The following is a 24,695-nucleotide window of genomic DNA, read 5'->3' on the forward strand; positions in this document are numbered from 1 at the left end:
CCCAGCTCCCTTCAAACATGCCCAGGTCTAACATTAATCTTAAAAAACTTTCCCTTGACCCTGTCATCCCTCAAGCTACTATCTTATACCTCTCCTCTCTTTTATAGTTACATGACTAAAGACAACAGCATCAACAATAAACAGTCTACTCTCATTGCCTCTGTCTTAGGGAATCTCATCTGCTTCCCAGTTATCATCTCCTCACATATGACTCTCAAATCTATACCTAGCCCTAGTTTCTTTCCTGAGTTTCTGTCCTAAGTCACAAACTCTCTGCTCTTAATATGTCAGACTCATTATGTTTAAAACAGAACTCTGTCTCTTCCCTAAAATCTCCCCTTATCCTAACTTTCTTGATTTCTATTGAGAATACCACCATCTTTCCAGTCACGGAGGTTGACAGCTTTGGTTTTTCCCTGTCCCTTACCCTCTATATCCAATCAACTGCCACATTTTATTGTTTCTATCTCTGGAACATCTCTTCCATCCATTATCCTTTTCACTTATATGACCACTACCGTAATAATAAACCCTCGTTACCTTTTACCTGAACTTCTAATTGGTCTCACTTCTTATAGTCACTCCCTTCTAACCCATCTTCCACATAACTATCAAAATAATCTTTGCAACCTTGTCACTGCCCTGCTCAAGAATCTGTGCTGTTCGATTTTATTTTTTCCTTTAGAATAAAATCGAACTTCTGAACTTAGCATTTACAACTTTTTACGGTCTCACTCCAGCTTACCTTTCCAGATTTATTTCATGTTACTCTGCTTAAAATTCCTAAATTCTTTGTTCCAGTCAAACTGGCCTACAGCTATTCCCTAAACTTAACACTCCATCTTCTACCTCCATGCCTTTGCACTCCTTCCTGTCTCTGTCTCTCCAAGGCTTACCTTAAGTTCCACCTCCTACAGAAAGCCTTTCCTTCCCTCATACAACTCTCTCCCTCCTCAAATTATCTTGTTTTTACTTAACTATACATGCTGTATCCTGTCCCCCTCCCCCAACAGAATAGTTGCTTAGGAAAGGAACTGTTTTCATTTTATTTTGTATCCCCATTGCACAATGCTTTGTGGACATAATTGCACAGTGCCTTGCACAGAGTAAACATTTAATAAACACTTGTTGAATTGAATTGAATTTATTGAAAATATGACATGAGGTCCCTCATCTTTCCTTATCTGTATCTCAAAATTTTATCTTCACTTATCTTTTCTTTCTTTACTCCTGCCTAAAAATAAATGGCTCTTCTCTTTTCAAAGAGAAATGCTTTTCAAATAGCTCATTCCTATACCTATATCTTTGATTCTCTCCCTTTCCCTGTCTTCCAGCCCCCTATTTCATCATGATTCTCCTGCGTTCTTACATTTTTAATCTTTCCTTCTCCTCTGCCTGGCCTACCAATATCTCTAGTCTCCAATGTACTAAACAAATAAAGACATACCCTCAAGCTCTCATTGTTGCTTTCTCTTCCTTTCACTAACAGCTTTTTCCAAAAGAGTAGTCTGTTATCTGCTACCTCCACTTCCTTACCACTCACCTCCTCCTTAAACTTTTGCAGCCTGTTATCTACCTCTACCACTGTACTCACAGATGTAAGTGACTTCCTTATTGTTAAATCTGACAGACTTTTCTCTATCTTGCTGAAGTTTCTATAGCTTTTGACTCTACTGACCACCTTCCTTTTTGAAACTCACGTTCCCCTTGGCTTTTGTTACAGTTCTGCCATGTGGTCTTCCTCTTCTCCTGCCCCATGTAGACATTTCTCAAGGTACTTAGAATCACAGATTTAGAGCTGGAAGGTACCTTAGGGGTTATCTAGTTCAACACTCTTATTTTATAGATTAAAAAACTGAGGCTCAGAGAGGTTTAAGATACTGGTCCACAATCAAACAAGGAGTAAGTGGGGGTGCTGAAATTTTAATTCAAATTTCTGACTCCGAATACAGCATTCTTTCCATCGGCTCCCTCTCTCTTTCTCTCTCCACTCTCCCTTGATCATTTCATATACTCTCACAACTTCAGCTGATATGGATGATTGCCAAATCACCTCCCAGTTCTATAGACTATCTAGTTCGTAAATAACAACTGTATGTCCCAGAACTATCTCTGTCAAAGTAGGAAAAGGAAACTAAAGAGATTGAAAGGCATTCAGTCCCTCAAATTAGTATTTGACTTTAGCCTCAAAACACGTACATTTCCCTCCTTGTTTACTCTTTCTTCTACCTCAAGATCCAAGGCTGAATTATCTCTCTCTCTCTTTTTTTTTTTTTTTTTTTTGCCTTTTTTGGTGAGGCAATCGGGGTTAAGTGACTTGCCCAGGGTCACACAGCTAGTAAGTGTCAAGTGCCTGAGGCCGTATTTGAACTCAGTCCTCCTGACTCCAAGACAGGAGCTCTATCCACTGTACCACCTAACTGCCCCTGAATTATCTTTTTTAGCCTTTTGGTCCTTTTCTGTATGGGTCCCAGCTCCAGAATCTCAGTTTCATATTTGAAACTACTTTACTCACAGCCACCTCAGCCACATCAGCTTGGAAGTATGCCCATATAAATTCCTTGATTCTGGGTATATATGCTCCTTTAAGACTTTCACAGCTATGTCTCTAACCATTATTGTCTGTTCCTGCTTTTAATATCTTAGAAGAATTTTCAATATTTTGGAGGGCACAACTACATCCCTTTAACCATTATTGTCTGTTCTCGTTTTTAATATCTTGGAGGAGCTTTTAATGTCTTGTAATTAACTCTCACACTCATTTCTCAACTCCTAGAGTTATGACAATCATATGTAAAAATACTCCCCTTTCAGACTTTAATTGTTCCCATTTCCAGGAAATAAGCAACAGGTAATAGAGCCAATTAAATATAAAGATCTGGGGCAGCTAGGTGGTGCAGTGGATAGAGCACCAGCCCTGAAGTCAGGAGTACCTGAGTTCAAATCCGGCCTCAGACCAAACTCTTGACATGTACTAGCTGTGTGACCTTGGGCAAGTCACTTAACCCCGATTGCCTCACAAAAAATATGTAAATAAATAAATAAATATAAAGATCTATGGGAGGTTCTCCAGGCCACTCCCTCTACACGTATTTTCTGAATTAGGACTTAGGAGGCATAGACTGCACAACCTCTTTAAAAGTACAGGTTTTTTTTTTCTTGAAATAAGGACTGTCCCAGAAAATTTCTAGTTTACCTCCAGTTAAAAAATATATTAGAATGGCTTTAGGTAATACATAATAGTATCCCTTTCTTTGGTCTATGCTTAGTTCCTTGGAGGAGTTAACATAATTTGAATGTAGTAGAAGTGTCAAGGAGGGAATAGAGATTTGTAAATATGGGAAAGAGAAATTAAGGGAAAGATCAATCTGGCAGTAAGTGGCAAAACAAATAAATAAATAAATAAAGCTTTTATAGCCTTTCCCCACACAGTGATATTCCCTCTACTAAAAGCAATCTGAGGGGCAGCTAGGTGGCGCTGTGGATAGAGCACTGGCCCAGACGTCAGAAGTACTTGAGTTCAAATTCAGCCTCAGACCAAATACTTGACACTTACGAGCTGTGTGACCCTGGGCAAGTCACTTAACCCCAATTGCAAAAAAAAAAAATAAAAGGCAATCAGAATACTGACATAGATTTCACAATGGAGAGAGCATCTGTGCATATAGTATTTCAACTAGTACAGATCCTAGAAATGAAAGCCAGTAAGCGCTATTTTACCCTTTCCTCTACCCTAGACTTTTCTTCAGTGAGTGTACCGCTTCTGACTTAAAAAAAAAAAACTTCAGATAAACAAGTTTTGTGGTCTATATTATTAATGCCTCTTTCTTAAACTAATGATTTCTTTTAAACATATGTCTGAATAAGGGGACCCAGAACCAGATTTTGGTTATAATCCTCTCTGCATCTTCATTTCTGGGCAAGCTGTGGTTCATATTCAATTAAAGCTTTGTCATTGTGACCCAATGGTCTTACAAATTTAGAAAGAAATATGCTAGTCTATATTTCCTTCTCAAGTCCAGGAATTCTGTAGTTAGTAAAACCAACCATGTTTTCTATTTTCCCAACATATATTTTTATCCCAACATATATTTTATCAGTAGCTTTTGGCAAAACTAGCATATCAGCATTTTAAAATATATTTTATTGATGATAACCTTTGTTTTTATATTCCCTAGATTTCCCCACCTAACTCCTCCCAGAAAGCCACCATAACAAAGAATTTTGTCAGCATTTTTTTTTCTACTAGGAATATTTATCTGGTTTATAAAATCTTTCTGTCATAAACTTAAGGTAGTCAGAAATGGTTTACTATGTGATAATAATAATTTTTGTTATCACTCAAAAGTATTGAAAACATAATATATTAATTGCCAAATGGATTAAATCTATACATATGATTTGTTCAGACATTATTCTGACTCTGATGGTGAATCAAGGAGCACACTCAATAAAGACATGCTAGACCTTATTCAGTGTTGGAACTGGAAAAGTCATTTGGCAAATAACGAAGCAGTGATATACCTAGGATTGCACAGGCAAAGCTAGGCATAGGCCTAGAGCCATGTCTCCTGACTTTGCAGTTCAATATTCTTCCAGCTTTCTTAGGTGTCAGCAACCAAAGCTGCACAATAATCCAGGCTGATAGTATCTCACAGTTTTATGCAACTATATGAGCTATTATATATGATACTGTTTTCTAGCTTATTTCTAGTAACTTCCTTGATAATGCCTAGTATCGCAGGTATATTGTACCATATCAGACCCTCAACAAAGTTTGTTAAACAAATATTGTCTTTGCCTTTGAATAACATATGATCTGAAACAGTTCTGACCTGGACAAATTTAAGAATATTAAACAAATAGTTTATGACCTTGATATAGAAAAAAAAAAAAAGATAATCCTTTAGTTTGAGTTATAGTTCCCAGAATGAAAAGACAGAGAATGAGAATGGAGAACATTTATATTGATGTTGTTTTAAACTTATTTAGACTCTTCTGGGATTCTCGGGTTGTTATTTAAAGTAAAGATGTGTTTTCAGTTATTATTGACAGTAATGAAGGGTAATGTCATATTGAAAGTTTTGAATCTTAATATCTTATAACCAGGACAATTCTAATATTGATTAATATTGAGGGACTTTTTTTCTTGGATAGGCTTTTAGTATTTAGAACCAGATGGGACATAACAGAGCACCTAGTCCAACCACCTTCATTTTGCAGATGGGAAAATTGAGGCTCAGAAAGATAAAGTGACTTTCTAAAGGTCAGAGTAGTTAGAGCAGGATCAGGAAAAAGGGTAAGAGGGAATCTTGACTGTAACTGTGAAAGGAAATGAGGTAAAAACCAAAAGCTGAGAAATCATCAAAACACGTAGCAGTTAAGATGAGAACACATTTTAGGACCCAGTAGAGAGAATGTGGAAAAGTTTATTTCTGCAGACATTAAGATATCTAGAGATTGTCTCAAAGCAATTAATGGAGAATGATATTCAGATTATAACAGTGGTAACATTCTCATGCTTGCTAGAAAAGCATATCTTTTAACTCATTGTCTCATCTTATTTCCAGGCCATTCCATGAAATTCTCACAGCATCCATTTCAAAGTGTTTCTGGGGCCCTATATTCAAAAACACTAACCAGAGATACTGGGCATCATCTCTTAGCTTTGGAGCAGCTTCAAGGCAAGCACACAACCCAGGTAACATATTTCATCTAAAGAATTGACTTTTTTGATCAAGATGTTCTAATGTTGAACAAGCAAGGCTAGAATAACTTGGATTCCTTTATATTTATCACAGACTTTTGCTCTGCCCAAGGATATTGGACATCATCTTTTAGCTTTAGAGCTGCTACCTATTATATAATCTTACTCATCTACATATAACAAATCTAGAAATAGGGAGAAAACAGATCTGTGCTTGCCATTATGCAGATGGGCAGAGACATGGGTGAGAAATTGATTTATTTCATCCATGCACCAGCTATTTCTGGTATTGATGACTGTATAACCAACTCTCCTTCCCTATTCTTTTATCCTGGCTGTTTCTTCTCTTCCTCTATTACACATTTACACTTCTTTTTTCTCCAGCCCAATGAAAATGTTATTAGACCCAAATTCTTCTCTTAACTGTACAGATATTGACCTGGATTGATTAAATAAGTTATATAGATAGTCTTATGTCACAGGGTTTATGTACCATAACCAATGGGGACCCAAAGTGGCCCTCCTAGAAGCGATATATTTACATAGATAAGATCTGGGATCTGGAAAGTCCCATTTCACACATTCAAGGAAGATTTCAGTATCTGTGATTTCCACCTTTGGACAAAGCCAGAGAAGGGCCTTGTCTCGCTACACACCCTTCTATTCTCCCGTCTTCAAAAGAACTATTGGGATAGAATTACATGTTCTATGTATCAGATACTTGCAGTCAAGGACTATGATCAGTGATTGTGTTGGTAAATGTCCTACAACCAGCTCACACACACACACAAAGTCCACCTAACACACATTTAAGTTTAGTCTGCATTATTAACATTTTGTCCATCACTTTCTTAAGTCCAGACAGTTAACAAAACAAGAAATCAAACTCTGATTTATAGTGTTTGCCAATTTCTGAAGAATAAATACCCACAATGAAAATTTAATAATTGGCTCTGTCATATGAACAGCATACTCCTGATTATGATGTTCTTTTAAAGGTTCAGAATAAAAATTACTTTTTCCTAAACACACTAAAGGAAGTGTAAAATTTAGCTTATTCCTGGCCAGCTTAGCTACCGCCTACAAAAGAGTAAGCAGATATTTATCACAGTAAACAGTAAAACAGAAATCTAAAGATAGCAGACATTAATTTAAAATGTTTTTAATTATTGCACAATTAAAAAATCAAGCATAGTATCTATTTGCATAGCTGGAGATAACATTTATGAGTAATGAGGTAGTCATACTCAATATTTATTTTTTCAGTTTGGATCTAGAATTGCATATCTTCATCAATTCAGTAAACATTTATTGAGGCCCTATTATGTATAAAAGTACTATGCTAGAATCTGTAGGGGATATGGAGATGAGTAAGACATAATCTTAGCCCTCAAGGAAATCACAGCTTAGTAGAAGAGGTGAAACCTAAATAAAAATCAGTAGAAGAATATGAATATTTCACTTTGTGTCACTAGAAAATCACTAATAGAGCATGTTATGTGCCTTTTTCAAAAAGTACTATGTGAACTAAGAGGAAAGACAAGGGGAACTGGGACAGGCATCATGGAGGAGACCTAGTTCATTTGAGCTAGGTCTTGAAAAATGGGTAACATTTTGACAAATGAAAATTGAAGTGTGAACAAAGATATGCAGACAAGAAGGCCCAGGACATGTTTGGGCCAAAGCAAAGGGTATATGAAGAAGAGTAGATGGAGATAAATATAAAAAGATATGTTTGTGCCAGATTATGAAGGACTTTACATGTCATATTAAAGAATTAAGGCGTAATTCATTAGGTAATAAGGAATCATTAAAGGATTTTGAACAATTGTATGATGTGATAAGAACTGTTTTATAAAGTGTACATGGCAGCTGTTTTTTAGGATAGATCAGAGTTAGGGGAGAATTAGGATGGAAGAGATGAGTTGAGATGTTTTTGCAGTATTCTAGGTAAAAAATAAGGAAGGCTTAAAATGAAAAAGAGGGAATGTTTAATTTTTTTAAAAATTTCAAGGGGCTGCTAGGTGGCGCAGTGGATAGAGCTCCGGCCTTGGAGCCAGGAGGACCTGAGATCAAATTTGACCTCAGACACTTAACACTTACTAGCTGTGTGACCCTGGGCAAGTCACTTAACCCTGATTGCCTCACCCCCCCCCCAAAAAAGGCAAAAATAAAAATTTCAAAAAGATAATCCTTTCGTTTGAGTTGTAACCCTCAAAATGAAAAGACAGAGAATAAAAATGGAGGAAAACAAAAAAGAAAAGGACAGGACAGATGGAAGAGATAATGCAAAAAATTGACTCAGGATTGGGTGACTGGATTTGAAGAAAGGGAGAAGGGAAGGGAAGACTCAAAGATGACTAACAGGCGTGGGTAACTAGGAGAATGATGGTACTGTAACAAAAATAAGGAAATCAGAAATGTAGAATAGATTTTGGAGGTCAGGGAAGATAATGAATTAGGGTTAGAATATGTAAAATTTGAGGTAATATGTGGTAGAGATGTCCAACAGGAAGATAGGATGAAGGTCTAGAGGTTAAGAGGGCCATTGTAACTAGAGAGATTTTAAATTGATATACATAGAGATAATAGTTGAAGATATGGATAAGAATGAAATCCTCAAGGAGGAAGTTAGAGAGAGAAGACATGAGGTCCAAGGTCAGAATCTTGTTAAATGGTTCTACTTATGTGGCAAGGGAGGAAATGAGAGCCAGCAAAAATGAAGGAACAGTGAGAATAGTTAGAGAACCAGGATAGGGTAGTGTCACAGAAGCTAAGTGTTTCAAAAAGGAGAAGGTATCCAAGTTAACTGTGTTCTTTAACTCTTCTTTTGGCTTCCTTTCTCTTTTTTTTTTCCCTTGCTTATTTCTCCAACTCTTTTTGAAGTAGTGAGAATAACTACCATAACTAAAAAGTAGCTGAATGGTATCTCAAAATCAAGACAGAAAGCTTATAATAAACACCAAAGCAATAAAGCTTTATAATAAAAGAAGAAATAGAAAAGAAAACAGAGAGAAAAATTGAAGCAGGCTAGAGTGTAGTGAAGGGATCAAGTTAAGGAGAGTGAAAGATCATAGGAGTCACTGTTCTGCTCAAAAAACTCCGCTGTCTCCTTGTCACTCCTATGATAAAATAGAAATTCCTCTGTTTGGCATTTACAGCATTTTACAGTCTGGCTTCATCCTTCCCTGTCAGGCTTAGTACATTACTTAGTAATTACTAAATTTCATGTACTGTACATACTAGCTGAACTGACCAACTTGCTGTTCCGCATAAATGACATTCCTGTCTCTGTCTCTGTGTTTTCGCACAGTTATCCCCTATGTCTAGAATATATCCTTATCTTTTTCTCTAGCTTCTTTCAAGGCTCTGTCAGCTCAAGAGCCATCTTCTTATTGGAGGCCTTTCCAGATTGCTCTTAACTGCTAGCACCTTTTCCAAACCCCCATGAAATATCTTTTATTTACTTTGTATGTATTTTATATTTACTTATATGTTTACATGTTGATTCCCTTAATAGAATGTAAGCTCATTGAGGGCAGGGACAGTTTTGTACCTCTAGCTACTAGTACAATACCTGGCAGATAGGTAAGCTCTCAATAAATTCTTGTTGATTAATTGAATAGTGTCACATGCCGTAGGACAGTTAAGTGGCACAGTGATAGAGTGGCAGGTTTGAAATCAAGGAGATTTTTCTTCCTCAATTCAAATCTGGCATTAGGGGAGCAGCTAGGTGGCGCAGTGGATAGAGCACCAGCCCTGAAGTCAGGAGGACCTGAGTTCAAATCTGGCCTCAGACCAAACACTTACTAGCTGTGTGACCCTGGGCAAGTCACTTAACCCCAGTTGCCTAAAAACAAAAACAGACAAACAAACAAACAAAAAAATCTGGCATTAGACACTAGCTGTGTGACCCTGAGCAAGTCATAACCGTGTTTGCCTCACTTCCTCTATCTCAAGCTGGAGAAGAAAATGGCAAACCACTCCAGTATCTTTGCCAAGAAAACCCTAAATGGGGTCACATAGAGTCAGGCATGATTTAAATGTCTAAACAGCAACAAGTCAAATGCTTCAGAGAAATAAAATACATGGTTACAATACAAAAAAATCACTAGGTAGACAGTCTTTGGTGACCTTTTTAAAGAGCAATGTCAATACAATGTTGAGGCAAAAGACAGACTTCTGGGGATTGAAGCAGGAGTGGATATGGAGGGAGCAATACACTATCTTCTTTGAAAAATTTTATTGGTAAAATGAAGGAGAAAAAGGATGATGACTTAAGGTAAAATATTTATGAGTAAAGCATTGAAGAAGAAGAAAAAAATAAAGATCTTGGAAGAGGTGGGAGCAGGTAGGATCAAGGCCATGGGTAAAGGGCCTAACCTTGGAAATGAAAAGGTATTCTTCTTAGTAACTCCCAGACTTTTTGTATATTCTGTAATGATTTTGAATGGATTTTGGAAAGGGTAAGGGGTACTGTTTGGGGATGTTACATATGGGTTTGTGATTAAGTAGGAATTATAATAGAAGTCCTCTGGGTTCCTTCTAATACTTAGTTTATGTTGCTATGATTTTAGGGCAGGATATTCATGGCCAGATATCTCTGTAAACTTAACAAATATATGATACTAGATTCCTAATTTGAGCTTGTTTTTAATGATGTGCATAAATTATCTAACCTGTGTTGTTGTTTAGTCATTTTTCAGTTGTGTCCAATTCTTTCTGACCCCATTTGGGGCTTTCTTGGCAAAGATACTGAAGTGGTTTGCCATTTCCTTCTCCAGCTCATTTTAGAGATGAGGAGCTGAGGCAGACAAAGTTAAGTGACTTGCCTAGGGTCACACAGCTAATAAGTGTCTGAGGTCAAATTTGAACTCAGGAAGAGGAGTCTTCCTGGCTCCAGGCCGGGCTCTCTGTCTACTGTGCCACCTACCTACCCTATTTTAGTTGCATATGATATAGAATACCGTACTTAATTTTTCAAGAAATATAAGCTGGTATCTCTGAAATTAAGCCAGCTTCTTAAGGGACTCAGGCTAGTAATAATCTACAGATAACTCCTTAACCCAGTTTTTTTGACCAAATTCTTTGCTCCTTGGATAACTACGGATTTTAGAGTTTTTACATGCTGAACCCTAAAACATGCCATTGATATGCACATGTATCAGTTCCCAACCTGTTGAGAGGACATCTTCCAAGTGTTGTGATTCCAAATATCTTTAAGCCAATCTTTCATTCCTTCCCCTACAGATGTAATGACAATACATTTAAATCTCTGTTCTATCCATTTCCAGTGAGGTGTATGTGGGTGTGTGTAGGACTTAGTACTTTTCATTCTTTCTTAGAAGTATTGTAAAGAATAATGAAATAAGATTTGTGCAGCTTGTTAAATTATCACACAAGCAAAGGTAAGGGACCAGAAACATATGAGAAATGGTACCTAGTAGTCTCCAAATCAAGCAGTTCCCTGACCTGGAAATTCAGAGACAGCTTTTTTTCTGATAGTAGGAAAGACTGTATGTTCTACATGTCAAATAAAACAGAAATTACCTAAGTTTCTTTTGTATTGATTCTTTTCTATGGCAGGAACTACAGTATGCCCAGCAAGACTATTTCTCTAGATTCTCTGAAAATGCCCCAGAAACTTTAACTGGAAATGATGCTCCAAGCAACTTTGAGGAAGAACCTAATTTGCCTCCTGCTCAGGTACGGTAGTAGTTTGTCAGTTTAATGTCATAGAAGTCTATTACAGTTTAACATGGAAGATTTGGTTATCATGCTATTTACTACATTAGAGATGGAAGAGACTTTTATCTAGTCCAATCTCCTCATTTTGCATGTGAGCAAACTGTGGCTCAGAGAGCTTATATGACATATATACTTTCACCAGAATAGTAAGTGACAGATCTGAGATCCATATCTAAAACCTCAGATTCCAAATAGTCCAAACATGTCCTTTCTACTACATCACATTAAACTGCAACAAGTTCATTTCCTAAAAGATAGATGTTGTTTGATAATTCATTGATCTTGAGTTGCTGAGGACTTATAAAATGATAAAATACTTTATTCAGAGTTGTGTTTATCAGACAGAATTGGTGACAAGATATTTGTACAGTTAGCTAACCAGTGATAATTAGCGGTAGGAATGAAAAGGCCTGAGCAGAAAAAAATAAAATAAAATAAGAGACAGTTTCATCTAGAATAGTAGAAAGAGGCTAAGATTAGATGATTAAGTCAGACTGCTCTGTGCATCAAGAGCTTTAGAAGAAAAGAGGTTCATCATTGCACATGGAGTCAGACCTGATGCATTGGTTAGTTTTGCTGAACTGCTTTTTTTCCTCAAGATTATTTATTCTTTGTTATGAGGAATGGTTCGATGGGTCAGGGAGGTAGTATCCATATATTAAAAAATGAAGGTTAGGTAAAAATCAAAGCTATCAATAACTTTTTTTCAGTTTCCCACAGGTTTTTAAATTTCATTTAGTATTTTATTTTTCCCCAGTTACATGTAAAAACAATTATTAACATTTATTTTTAAAACTTTGAGTTCCATATTCTCTCCCTCCCTCCTCATGCCCTCTATAGAGAAGCCAAGCAATTCGATATAGGTTATATATGTGCAGTCATGCAAAACATTTCTATGTTAGTCATGTTGTGAAAGAAAACATAGACCCCCCCCAAAAAAAAACCTCAAGAAAAATAAAGTTAAAAAAGTATGGTTCAATCTGTATACAGACACCATCAGTTCTTTCTCTGGGGACGGATAGCATTTTTCATCATAAGTCTTTCAGAGCTGTATTCATTGTATTGCTGAGGATAGCTAAGTCATTCATAGCTGATCATTTAACAGTATTGCTGTTACTTTGTACATAATACATTTGCATCAGTTTATCTAAGTCTAGCCAGGTTTTTTTTTTGAGAGCATCCTGCTAATCTATGCACAATATATTATAATATAATTAATAATAGTAACATTATAATGCACAGTATTATTCCATCACGATTACATACCATAATTTGTTCAGGCATTTCCCAGTCGATGGACATCCCCTCAATTTCCAATTCTTTGGCACTGGAAAAGAATTGTTATAAATATTTCTGTACATATGGGTCCTTTTCCTTTTTGTTTTTTATCTCTTTTGGGATACAGACCTAGTAGTTGTATTGTAAGGTCAAAGGGTATGCATGTTTTATAGCCCTTTGGGCATCGTTCCAAATTACTCTACAAAATGGTTGAATCAGTTCACAATTCCACCAACAGTGAAATAATGTCTCATTTTTCCCACATCTCCTCAAACATTTGTCATTTACCTTTTCTGTCCTAATCTAATAGATATGAGTTAGTACCTCAAAAGTGTTTTCATTTGCATTTCTCCAATCACTAGTGAGTTAGAGCATTTTTTCATATGGCTATAGATAGCTTTGATTACTTCATCTGAAAACTGATCATATCTTTTCATCATTTATCAGTTGGAGAATGGCTCTTATTTTTATAAATTTGACTCAGTTCTCTATATGTTTGAGAAATGAGGCCTTTATCAGAGAAACTTGCTTCAAAATTTTTTTCACAGTTACTATTGCTGTTTCCCCCCCATCTTAGTTCTCCTTGTTTATTCTGTTCTCTGTGTCCTTTCACTCTGTCCCTCCTCAAAAGTGTTTTGCTTTTGACTACCCCCTCCCCAAATCTGTCCTCCCTTCTATCACTCCTCCCTTCTTTTATCCCCTTCTTCTCCTACTTTCCTATAGGGTAAGGTAGATTTCTATACCTGATTGAGTGTGTATGTGTTCCCTCTTTATGCCAATTCTGATGAGAGTAAGGTTCACTCACTCCTCCTCACCTTACCCCTTTTCCCCTCCTCTGTAAAAGCTTTTTCTTGCTTCTTTTATGTGAGATAATTTGTCCCATTCTACTTCTCCCTTTCTGTTTCTCCCAGTACATTCCTCTCTCACCCCTTAGTTTCATTTTTTTAGATATCATTCCACACACATAGTATAAAGGTAAAAGATTGGATTAGAATGTATTATGCTTCAGCTGAAGTAAAAAAAAACAGGGGTAGCAATCCTGATCTCAGACAAAGCAAAAACAAAAATAGATCTTATCAAAAGAGATAAGGAAAGAAACTCCGTCCTGCTAAAAGGCACCATAGACAATGAAGTAATATCATTACCAAACATATATGCACCAAATGGTATAGCATCCAGATTCTTAGAGAAGTTCAGGGAGTTACAGGAAGAAATAGACAGCAAAACTATACTAGAGGGGGATGTCAACCTCCCCTTCTCTGAACTAGATAAATCTAACCACAAAATAAACAAGAAAGAAGTTAAGGAGGTGAATAGAACAGTTAGAAATAGAAATAGAAAAGTTAGGTATGATAGACCTCTGGAGAAAACTGAATGGAGATAGAAAGGAATATACTTTTTTCTTGGCGGTACGTGGCACATACACAAAAATTGACCATGTTCTAGGGCATAAAAACCTCACAATCCAATGCAGAAAGGCAGAAATATTAAATGCATCCTTTTCAGATCATGGTGCAATAAAAATTATATGTAATTAAGGGCCATGGAATGATAGACTAAAAAATAATTGGAAACTAAGTAATCTAATCCTAAAAAATGAATGGGTCAAACAAAAATCATAGAAACAATCAATAATTTCATTCAAGAGAATGACAATAATGAGACAACATACCAAAACTTATGGGATGCAGCGAAAGCAGTTCTTAGGGGAAGTTTTATATCTCTAACTGCTTACATGAATAAAATAGAAAAAGAGGAGATCAATGAATTGGGCATACAAACTAAAAAAAAAAAAACTAGGAAAAGAACAAATTAAAAATCCTTAATTAAACACCAAATCAGAAGTACTGAAAACCAAAGGAGAAATTAAGAAAATGGAAAATTAAGAAAACTATTGAACTAATAAATAAAACTAAGAGCTGGTTTTATGAAAAACCAATAAAATAGATGAACCTTTCGTTAATTTAATTAAAAAAAGAAATAAGAAAACCAAATTACCAGTATCAAAAATGAAAAGGGTGAATCCACCACCAAGGAAGAGGAAATTAAAACAATAATTAGGAACATTTTGCCCAGCTGTATGCCAATAAATTTGACAATCTTAGTGAAATGGATGAATATTTACAAAAATATAAATTGCCCAGATTAACAGAAGAGGAAGTAAAATACTTAAATAGCCCCATCTCAGAAAAAGAAACTGAAAATCTCCAGGGTCAGATGGATTTACACGTGAATTCCATCAAACATTTAAAGAACAATTAATTCCAATACTATATAGACTATTTGGGAAAATAGGTGAAAAAGGAGTCACCAAATTCTTTTTATGATACAAATATGGTGCTGATACCTAAACTGGGAAGGGTCAGAACAGAGAAAGAAAATTATAGACCAATTTCTCTAATGAATATAGATGCAAAAATTTTAAATAAAATACTAACAAATAGATTACTGCAACTTATCACAAGAATAATATAGTATGACCAGGTAGAATTTATACCAGGAATGCAGGGCTGGTTCAATATTAGGAAAACTATCAGCATAATTGATCATATTAACAACAAAACTAACAGAAACCACATGATCATCTCAACAGATGCAGAAAAAGCTTTTGACAAAATATAACATCTATTCCCATTAAAAACACTAGAGAACATAGGAATAAATGGAGTCTTCCTTAAAATAATAAGTAGCATCTACCTAAAACCTTCAGCAAGCATCATATGTAATGGGAACAAGCTAGAAGCATTTCCAGTTAAGACAGGGGGTGAAACAAGGATGTCCATTATCACCACTGTTGTTCAATATCGTACTGGAAATGTTAGCTTTGGCAATAAGGGAAGAAAAAGAAATTGAAGGTATTAGAATAGGCAAAGAAGAAACAAAGCTATCACTCTTTGCAGATGATATGATGATATACTTAGAAAATCCTAGAGAATCAAGTGAAAAACTGCTTGAAATAATAAACAACTTTAGCAAAGTTGCAGGTTATAAAATAAACCCACATAAATCATCGGCATTTCTATATATTACCAACAAAACCCAACAGCAGGAGATAGAAAGAGAAATTCCATTTAAACTTCCTGTAGACATTATAAAATATTTAGGAGTGTACCTACCAAAACTAACCCAGGAACCATATGAACACCATTACAAAACACTTTTCACACAAATAAAATCAGATCTAAGTAATTGGAAAAACATCAATTGCTCGTGGGTAGGCTGAGCTAATATAATAAAAGTGACAATTCTACCTAAGCTAATTTACTTATTCAGTGCCACATCAATCAAACTACCAAAAATTATTTTATAGAGTTAGAAAATATAATAACAAGATTCATTTGGAAGAACAAAAGGTCCAGAATATCAAGGGAACTAATGAAAAAAAATGCAGGGGAAGGTGGCCTAGCCATTCCAGATCTTAAATTGTATTATAAAGCAGCACTGAATAAGTAAATCAGGAGGATCTGAGTTCAAATCTGTCCTCAGACACTTGACACTTACTAACTGTGTGACCCTGGGCAAGTCACTTAACGCCGATTGCCTAACCAAAAAAAAAAAAGAAAGAAAGAAAGAAAAAGAAATGATGAGTAGGCAGACTTCAGAAAAACCTGGAAAGACTTATATGAACTGATGCTAAGTGAAGTGAGCAGAACCAAAAGAACATTGTACATAGTAGCAGCCATATTGTGCAATGACTAACTTTGATAGACTTGGCTCTTCTCAGCAATGCAGGGATCTAAGACAACTCCAAAAGACTCATGATGGAAAATGCTGTCCATATCCAGAAAAAGAATTATGGAGTCTGAATGCAGATCAAAGCATATTATTTGCTCTCTCTCTCTTTATTATTTTTTTTGTTTCTTCTTTCTCGTGATTTCTCCCATTGGTTCTAATTCTTCTTTACAATACAACTAATGTGAAAATAGGTTTAATATGAATGTATGTGTAGAGCCTATATCAAATTACATACCATTTTGGGGTGGGGGAAGGGAAGAGATGGAGAAAATTTGGAACTCAAAGTCTTATGAAAGTGAATGTTGAAAACTAAAAATAAATAAATTTTTTTTTAAAAAGTAAGGCTTTGCTTCCAGGGGTGAGGGCACACTGTCCCAAGCTTCAGGGTTTTGTACAGCTGTTTTCAGAGTTACTTCTAGAGAACCTGTAAGTTTTCAGTTCTTCCAAGGTAGTATGATCTAAGGAGAGGAATGTTTACTACTCTCCTGGCTGTGCTGTGGTCTGTGAGTGACCACAAGCACTCTTTTCTGCCTTGGAACTGTGATGAAGGCCCTTGCTCCACTGTGGCCACAAACTCTAGTGGGATAGTGCTCCTCCTTGCCCTGTGATTACCACCCAGGACTATGATGGGGATCCAAGTATTGGCAAAGCAACAGAGTCCTGCCTCAGTGCTAGCAAAGAGACCTCTGTAATCTCCTTCTGACCACTTGTTTGACCCTTTTACCGTCTGTGGGTTGAGAGCTCTGGAAGCAGCCACTGCCACTGCTGATTCAGTGACTGCCAAGGCCTCCTCCTGGTTTGCTTGGTCTGGGTCTGTGCTTGCTAGACCTGCACTAGACTGTGCTTCACTCTTCACCCAGGTGCATCAGACCTTTCCTGCTGACCTTCTAAGTTGCCTTTTCCTGGAAAATTATTTTGCCCTGTCCTGCTCCAGGAGTTGTTTTATGGCATTATTTAAAGTTGTTCAGAGGGGTTTTGAGAAGACCTCAGGCAAGTCTCTGCCTTTTCTCTGCCATCTTGGCTCCTATCAATTTTTAAAAATTGTTTTCAGAGCAGGTCAAAAAAGAAAGAAAGAAAAGGTGTTTACTCTTCCCACAGGAAAGAGAGCCAGGAAACAATGCTTTATCAGAAAGGAACAGAAAGGGAATAGCAAAAGGTATAAGAAACAGCAGAGAATTGAGCTAAAATAAAATTTAGTAATTAAAAGACAAAGCCATTAACCAGTATTGACATTTGAATTTTGGTAGATCAGTAATAAGGAGAAACCTACAGGTATCTATCATCCTATCTCCACATTACATTTCATTGTGAATATAGAAAATAGACAAATTATTATGCCTTATTCAGTACAAAGTAGGGCCCAATGAGACCTTTCTTAAATAGTTATCCCCTTTCTTTCTAAGTAGAGTCACTTTTTTTCTATACAGGAAATCTTCACACACACACACACACACACACACACACACACACGAGTCTGACCTTCCCCATACAGGATAAAGAATTGCTTAAAATACTGCTTTGTTTTGTTGTGCTGTGACAGATCAGTGTAGACATGGTTTTGTATGATTCAGACAAATTGAGCCCATTGTTGGAGATAAGAAGGTTTTCTTAGCTTTAGATATGGTCTCCAGACCTTAGTAAAATCACTTTTCTCTGCTCCTGATAACTCAGACCCATCACAGGGCTCCTCCATCCAGTATCTTTTCCAGAGTTTCCTGCACTAGTGGACCTTGAAATATTAATTCATTGTAGCTGTTTTGAAAAATGCTTCTGCTTGATCTAATTATTGAAATAGATGCTATGTGGAGATCCCAATCCATACAGAACAACTTTTCAGCCGGCTGGAAAAAAAGAAAAAAATAACAACTTCCACACTGTAGGTACTTAACACATATGAATTGAATTGAATTTGTTCAAATGGCTTCAAATCTAGCTCCGGATATACTCTACTCAATAAAGTCATATTATGTGGTCAAAAATGGATATTAGTTAATAATTAGCATCTACTTCATCTGTGTCAGATAGAAGTTCTATGAAGTAGTCACCATATACCTAAGTTAAGTAGAAGTAGTAGCTGTGTCCTGAAAAGCATGCTGAAATGAGGACTTTATTTGTGATTAGGAAAAGGTAATTAGGCCTTCCTCCAACTCCATAGTGCTTACAAATTGATTTCCCCAAACTTTCTAAATCACAGAAGAATTGCCATTCTGCATTGGTGTAAGGAGTTTCTGTACCAGGAGTTGAAATCATTGGTACAGATGCCCACACACATGCACACCCAAAAAACTATTTATTTCCTTTAATCATCAGTCTTTCTTCTTTTCTCCATGTTTATTCAAGCAGGAAGATCATCCTAGGTCTTTTCATTCCCTCCCAGATATATCTAAATAAGATATTGGATCTAAGATTCAGAAAGTACTCTCTTATTTAACCCTTCCTGATGCCCAAATGTTCCTCAAAGAATTAGAGATACAAACTTCAGCTAACTTAACCTTTTATTAAGTAACTATTATGTGTAAGACTATTGAAATTCTATTCTGATGCCCTATCATGGGACCAAAGTGACAATAGAATTTCAAAAGCTATGCTAATAAAGCTCAAGCCAGTTCTACTAATTTGGAGTAACTTCCAGTTTGGTTATAAATTATATGCTTGTCATCTGGAGACCATCCTAGCAATGTTTATAGGATCTTATCATTAAAGGGTTGACAACTAAGTAAGTCGTTTTTGTCCCTAGCAACAGCTTAATGGGGAGGGCGTAATGGAGGAGATAAAGACGAAGTCACAGATTGTTGAAGTATTGATATATACGTAAAGCGCTATCCTAGAAAAATGCCTATTCTCATCAGCCTTCTAAATTTCATCTACTGAAATATCTAGTTTTTCCTTCTTTACTATTTTCCTTACTCTTTATCAAGAGGTTCCTGGGATCTGGGAGTCTTGTTGCTTTCTGGAGATCAAGTCTTTTCTGACTTTCATAGATCCAACTTAATACTCCCATGAGGATTAGTAAAGTGGCTCAGGAGAAAGAAAACAGATCTCCAATGCCAACTGAGACCCAAGAGCTGCATGAGGAAAATAGGCACCATACCCGAAGATCATCATCTCAGGCTGGCAGCTCCCTCCAGGATATATGGCAGATGTTAGATCTGGGATCTAGTCCTTCTGGCTTCACCTCTCAAGATGACTCCATTCCAGGTAAGAAAAAATAGTGATCTACACAGAGTGGGTTCTTATAAAGTTGGATGGTGAAGATGATAATGGTGATGATGATAATGAAGTTATATTGTTGTACCTGAGGCTATTACACAAACAAATAAATGTCATGTTTTCCTCTTATTTATGGGATTATAGAATTTAGAGCTAGAAGAGATCACTTAGTTCAGCTACTTATTTTCCAGATGAGAAAACGGAGGCCCTGAAAGATTAAATGATTTCCCAAGGTGACAGGGAATAAGTAGAAGAACTGGTATTCAAATCACAAATCTATTTTTCTTTCCGCTACCATGATGCTTCTGTTTATAAGGTTTTAGGTTGGGTTTGTTTTTTTTTTTTTAAATCATAGCCTTGTACCTCCCTTGTATTGCCTGAATATTAGCAATAGCAAATGGGAAGTATGGTCCAAAGAGCAGGGAAGGTCCCTCTCTTCTGCGGTGCTATCTCGCACTGTGGCATGCACATGAATATTAACTTATATTGTCTAAAATAGGGATCTTTAACTGAGTTGTAAGCAGTAGTCATTTCTCCATAAGCAGGTTATGTGCTATAATTTATACAATGCTTTGACTTTGTGAGAAGTAAGCACCTATCCCTATATCAGTGAAATTCCGTGTAGCCTGAATAGCATAAGTAGCTTATGCCGTACACTAGAGATGCAGTCAGGCTCCAATTTGCACTGGGCTTTTTCTTGTTAAACTTTTTCTCTACTCTCACTCAGACCATGCTTCTGTGGAGACAGCATATTAATTGACATCCTAGCTCACAAATAGTAGATAAGCAGTAGATGGGTTGAAGTACATGAACAGAGCCTCCTGAGAAGAGGAGAGATATGTGTTAAAGCTACAGGTGATAAGATAGAAAGATAGAGGAAGGGAACATGAAAGCTCTTTGGGGTCAGATGGAGACATAAAAGCAGTGCATGAGTTGAAGAGGTGACTGATATTTGAACTGAATGTTTACATGTGTCCAATGCTTAGTTCATCTGGCAGGTTTGGACAGCAGGCTGTTATTCTGTGTTGTTGTCCTGAGTTCCTGACTGTAAGTTAAACATTTGTATTTATTTAGAGCAGGCGTTGTCAGTGACTTGAGAAACAGAGGTGGTGATTGGCTGTCAGGAGATCATGGAAGGTCAGCTGACAATACTGTTGTTATTTCAAGCTGTCAGCTGTACTGCAAAATTTCAGTGCAGTTTCCTAACCTTTTGCAACTTCCATTCATATTAGACATTAGCTTCAAATTTTTACAGTAAACCAGAAATCAGTGATAGAGAAAGCATGACAAGAGCATGAAACATGTAAAATCTAACAGGAGGGAAGCACACATAGGGAAAGGCTCTTTTGCTCTGGCTCTTGGGGCCTTGGTGTCAGGTGTGATACTTGCCAGTTCTAGGAGTATCCTAGAGGTAAGGAAACCCTAGAAGGATATCTCTGAGCCTCTCTGCAGCAATGCTAATGGAGCCAGTAACTGGTGTTGATACCCTATATTGGGCTTCTGTTAAAACCATCTGGTAAATGTCACTTTTTTTTTAATAGTATTTTTTCCAATTACATGTAAAGACAATTTTTTACATTCCTTTTTTATAAAATTTTGAGTTCCAGATTTTCTCCCTCCCTCCTTTCCCCCCTCCCTAAGATGGTAAGCAATTTGATATAGGTTCTAGATGTGCAATCATGTAAAATATATTTCCATATTAGTCATGTTGTAAAAGAAGAAACAGTTTGCAAAAAGAATTACAGATTGCAAAAGGAAAAAGAACACCAAAAAAAAATAAAGAAAGTGAAAACACTATGCTTCTATCTGCATTCATACTCTATCAGATCTTTCTCTGGATGTGGATAGCATTTTCCAGTTGATCATTGCAGTGTTGCTGTTACTGTGTACAATGTTCTCATTGGGTCTGCTCACTTCACTTTTCATCTGTTCATGTAAGTCTTTCCAAGTTTTTCTGAAATCTTCCTGCTTGTTATTTCTTATAGCACAATAATATTTTATTACATTCATATGCCACAACTTATTCATCCACTCCCCCAATTAATGGGCATCCCCTCAAGTTCAAATTTGCCACCATAAAAAGACTGTTACAAATATTTTTGTGCACATAGGTCATTTTCCCTTTTTTATAATCTCTTTGAGGTACAGACCTAATAATGGTATTGCTGGATCAAAGGGTATGTATAATTTGATTGCGCTTTGGACACAGTTCCAAATTGCTCTCGGGAATGGTTGGATCAGTTCACAACTCCACTAACAATGCATTAGTGGTCTACTTTTCTCACATCCTCTCCAACATTTATCATTTTTCTTTTCTGTCATATTAGCCAATCTGATAGGTGTTAAGTGGTACCTAAAAGTTTTAATTTGCATTTCTCTACTTAATAGTGAGTAAATGTCACTTCTTAAGGGGGCAGAGTAGATCAATGGAAAGGTAGCTAGATGTGGAAGATCTAGGCTCAACTCCCAACTTGTGTGACATTAGGCAATTCTCTTACCCTCTTTGAAAAATGAGGAGATTGGGCTAGATGGCATCTAACGCCTCTTCCCTTTCTAATTCTATGATCCTATGATATTCAGGTGACAAGTGTCCTTATACAAATAGCCCTATTGCAGTTCCAGGAGATATCACCACAAATTTGGGGATAGCTACTGCTTGAGATTTCTTTACAATAACCCCATTATTTCCGTGAAAGTTTAAACATGATCTAGAGGCAGGGGTAGGGAACCTGAGGTGTCAAGGCCATATGTGGCCCTCTAGGTCCTCAAGTGCCACCCTTTGACCAAATCCAAACTTCACAGAACAAATCGCAATTTTTATTTCTGTGAAGTTTGGATTCAGTCAAAGTGCCTCAGTTGAGGACCTAGAAGGCCACATGTGGCCTTGACGCCTCAGGTTCCCCACCCCTGAATTCTAGAGAGAACCTTCAGAGGAAAGAAGAGTATGGGAAAGCCATACCTTCTGAGAGTATCTTTAAGTAGTATCCCTAGTGAGGGGGATACCCATCAGTTGGAGAATGGCTAAATAAGTTATGGTATATGAATGTGATGGAATACTATTGTGCTGTAAGAAGTCATAAAGGGGGTGGTTTCTGAGAAACCAGAGAATACTTACATGAACTGATGCAAAATGAAGTGGACAGAACCAGGAGAACAATTTACATAATAACAGCAATATTGTAAGAATAATCAACTGTGAAAGACCTAGTAACTCTGATCACTACAATTCCAGAAGACTCATAATGAAAAATACCATATACCTCTTGATAGAGAAGTGATGGATTTGGAGTACAGATTGAAACATTTTTTTTTCTTTTTCTTTTTTTTTTTCAGAATATGGCTAATGTGGAAATTTTTTTTCATGACTTCATATTTGTAATGGGTCTTATACTTCTTGCCTTCTCAATGGATTGGGGAGGCAGAGAATTTATAACTGAAAATAAAATTGAATTAGAAAAAAAAGAATGCAGCATCTTTAAAAATATAAAAAAAACCATCCCTAACAGATGCTGAGAGACCCACTATGATAGCTTCTCTTCTTCCTCAGGTCCACATCTCTCCTTTATTTCCAGAAGAGCTAGCCTGGCTCAATATTTCTTAAACTGAGGTTGAGATTTTTCCAGGATATCACAAAGGAATATTAAAGGAGGCTATAGTTATGGAATTTAATTGCACTCCTAGGAGGTAGTAGGAATGTGAGGCTTAACATTCAGCAACCAAAGGGTTGCTGTCCCAGTGACCCAAAGCATACATCCTGTTGTTATAGAACCCCTGTGACTGAGAAGGAACTAGGTTTAGTGGATGGAGAGCTGGCACCCAAGTCAGGAAGACCAGAGTTCAAATCTTGTCTTTGATACACACTGACTTTGTTATGCTTGGCAAGTCACTTAAGGTCACCTATACCTCAACTCTAAAACTATAAGTTAGAAGCTTATTTTCATTGGTAAGAGGTAGTTTCATTACCAGGAATTCCATACACCAATGAATTCACAAGTTAAAAAGAAAGAAATGACTGAAAATGAGTTTTTTCCTCTATTACACTTCCCTAGGAGTGTCACAATCACTTCGGTAGTTGGTAGAATTTCAGTATTTGTGGTCTTTTAGGTCCAGTAATTTTTTTTTGTGGATTTTTTTTTGTTTTATTTGACAAAATATTCCAAGTTATTAACAGTAGGCTTTTTTTTTTTTTGCTCCATTTGATTGGAGGGCTCTTTATCTCCCATATATTTTAAACATAAAACCAAACCCAGACACAATCCAACTTACTCAACAACAGCTTCCCCCGTTGTCCTCAGAAATCACTAATAGGGTCCAGCAGCATGATTCCCACTCCCCATTGCATTGTGGAAAGCCATTCTCCCCTCTCCCCTCCCAACAATATGTCTTTCTCAGTTACCCCACTCACTGGAGTTCCTTGATCCTATATAAATTTCATCTAGGCTTACAGAAATCAGAGCCAAGTTAGAAATTGGGTTTGGGAAAGAGACAGTGATTGGATGGGGCTGAGTGAGAGGGAGAAATCTGGCTCAAGAAGCAGGAAAAATAGGGGGACTTTACAGGTCTCATTCCTACCTGCTCCTTGGTGTCTCCACACAAACATCACCCCATTCATCAAATCTATCCAAGATACAGTTAAGGTGAGGCATGCTCCCTCCTATCTTCTTCTAATAACATTATGCCCTTGTTTGTCATTCATTCTCGAAGAGGTAGGTCCAGTAATGTTTTGAACAATATAGTATGGTAGGAGTAATCTCCTTCCCCCATAAAAGTTAGTTTAGTTTTTCCTTAAAAGGTATTGAGACCTAGGGGCAGTAGATGGCACAGTGGATGATGGAGCACCAGCCCTAGAGTCAGGAGGACCTGAGTTCAAATGTGGCCTCAGACACTTAACATTTGCTAGCTGTGTGACCCAGGGCAAGTCACTTAACCCCAATTGCCTAAAACAGAAAAAAGAAAAAGAAAAGAAAGGCATTTATTGGGATAATGCACCCAACCAGGCCTGCTTCCCCATGGGAGA

At 36.8% G+C, this 24,695-nt stretch overlaps 1 protein-coding gene across 2 annotated transcripts in view; it reads left to right on the forward strand.

Annotated features, from left to right (window-relative positions):
* Nucleotides 1-24,695, forward strand: part of LOC114050733 (coiled-coil domain-containing protein 57-like) — a 195,991-nt gene that overhangs the window by 104,376 nt on the left and 66,920 nt on the right. For both annotated transcript variants that reach the window (XM_027872596.1, XM_027872597.1), the window contains 3 exons: nt 5,571-5,701; nt 11,294-11,413; nt 19,450-19,666. In XM_027872596.1, coding sequence (XP_027728397.1) covers nt 5,571-5,701; nt 11,294-11,413; nt 19,450-19,666 — 468 coding nt within the window. The remainder of the gene's footprint in view (nt 1-5,570; nt 5,702-11,293; nt 11,414-19,449; nt 19,667-24,695) is intronic.

This window comes from Vombatus ursinus, unplaced genomic scaffold (assembly GCF_900497805.2).
Source record: "Vombatus ursinus unplaced genomic scaffold, bare-nosed wombat genome assembly UNPS02014801.1, whole genome shotgun sequence".
NCBI classification, from domain to species: Eukaryota; Metazoa; Chordata; class Mammalia; order Diprotodontia; family Vombatidae; genus Vombatus; species Vombatus ursinus.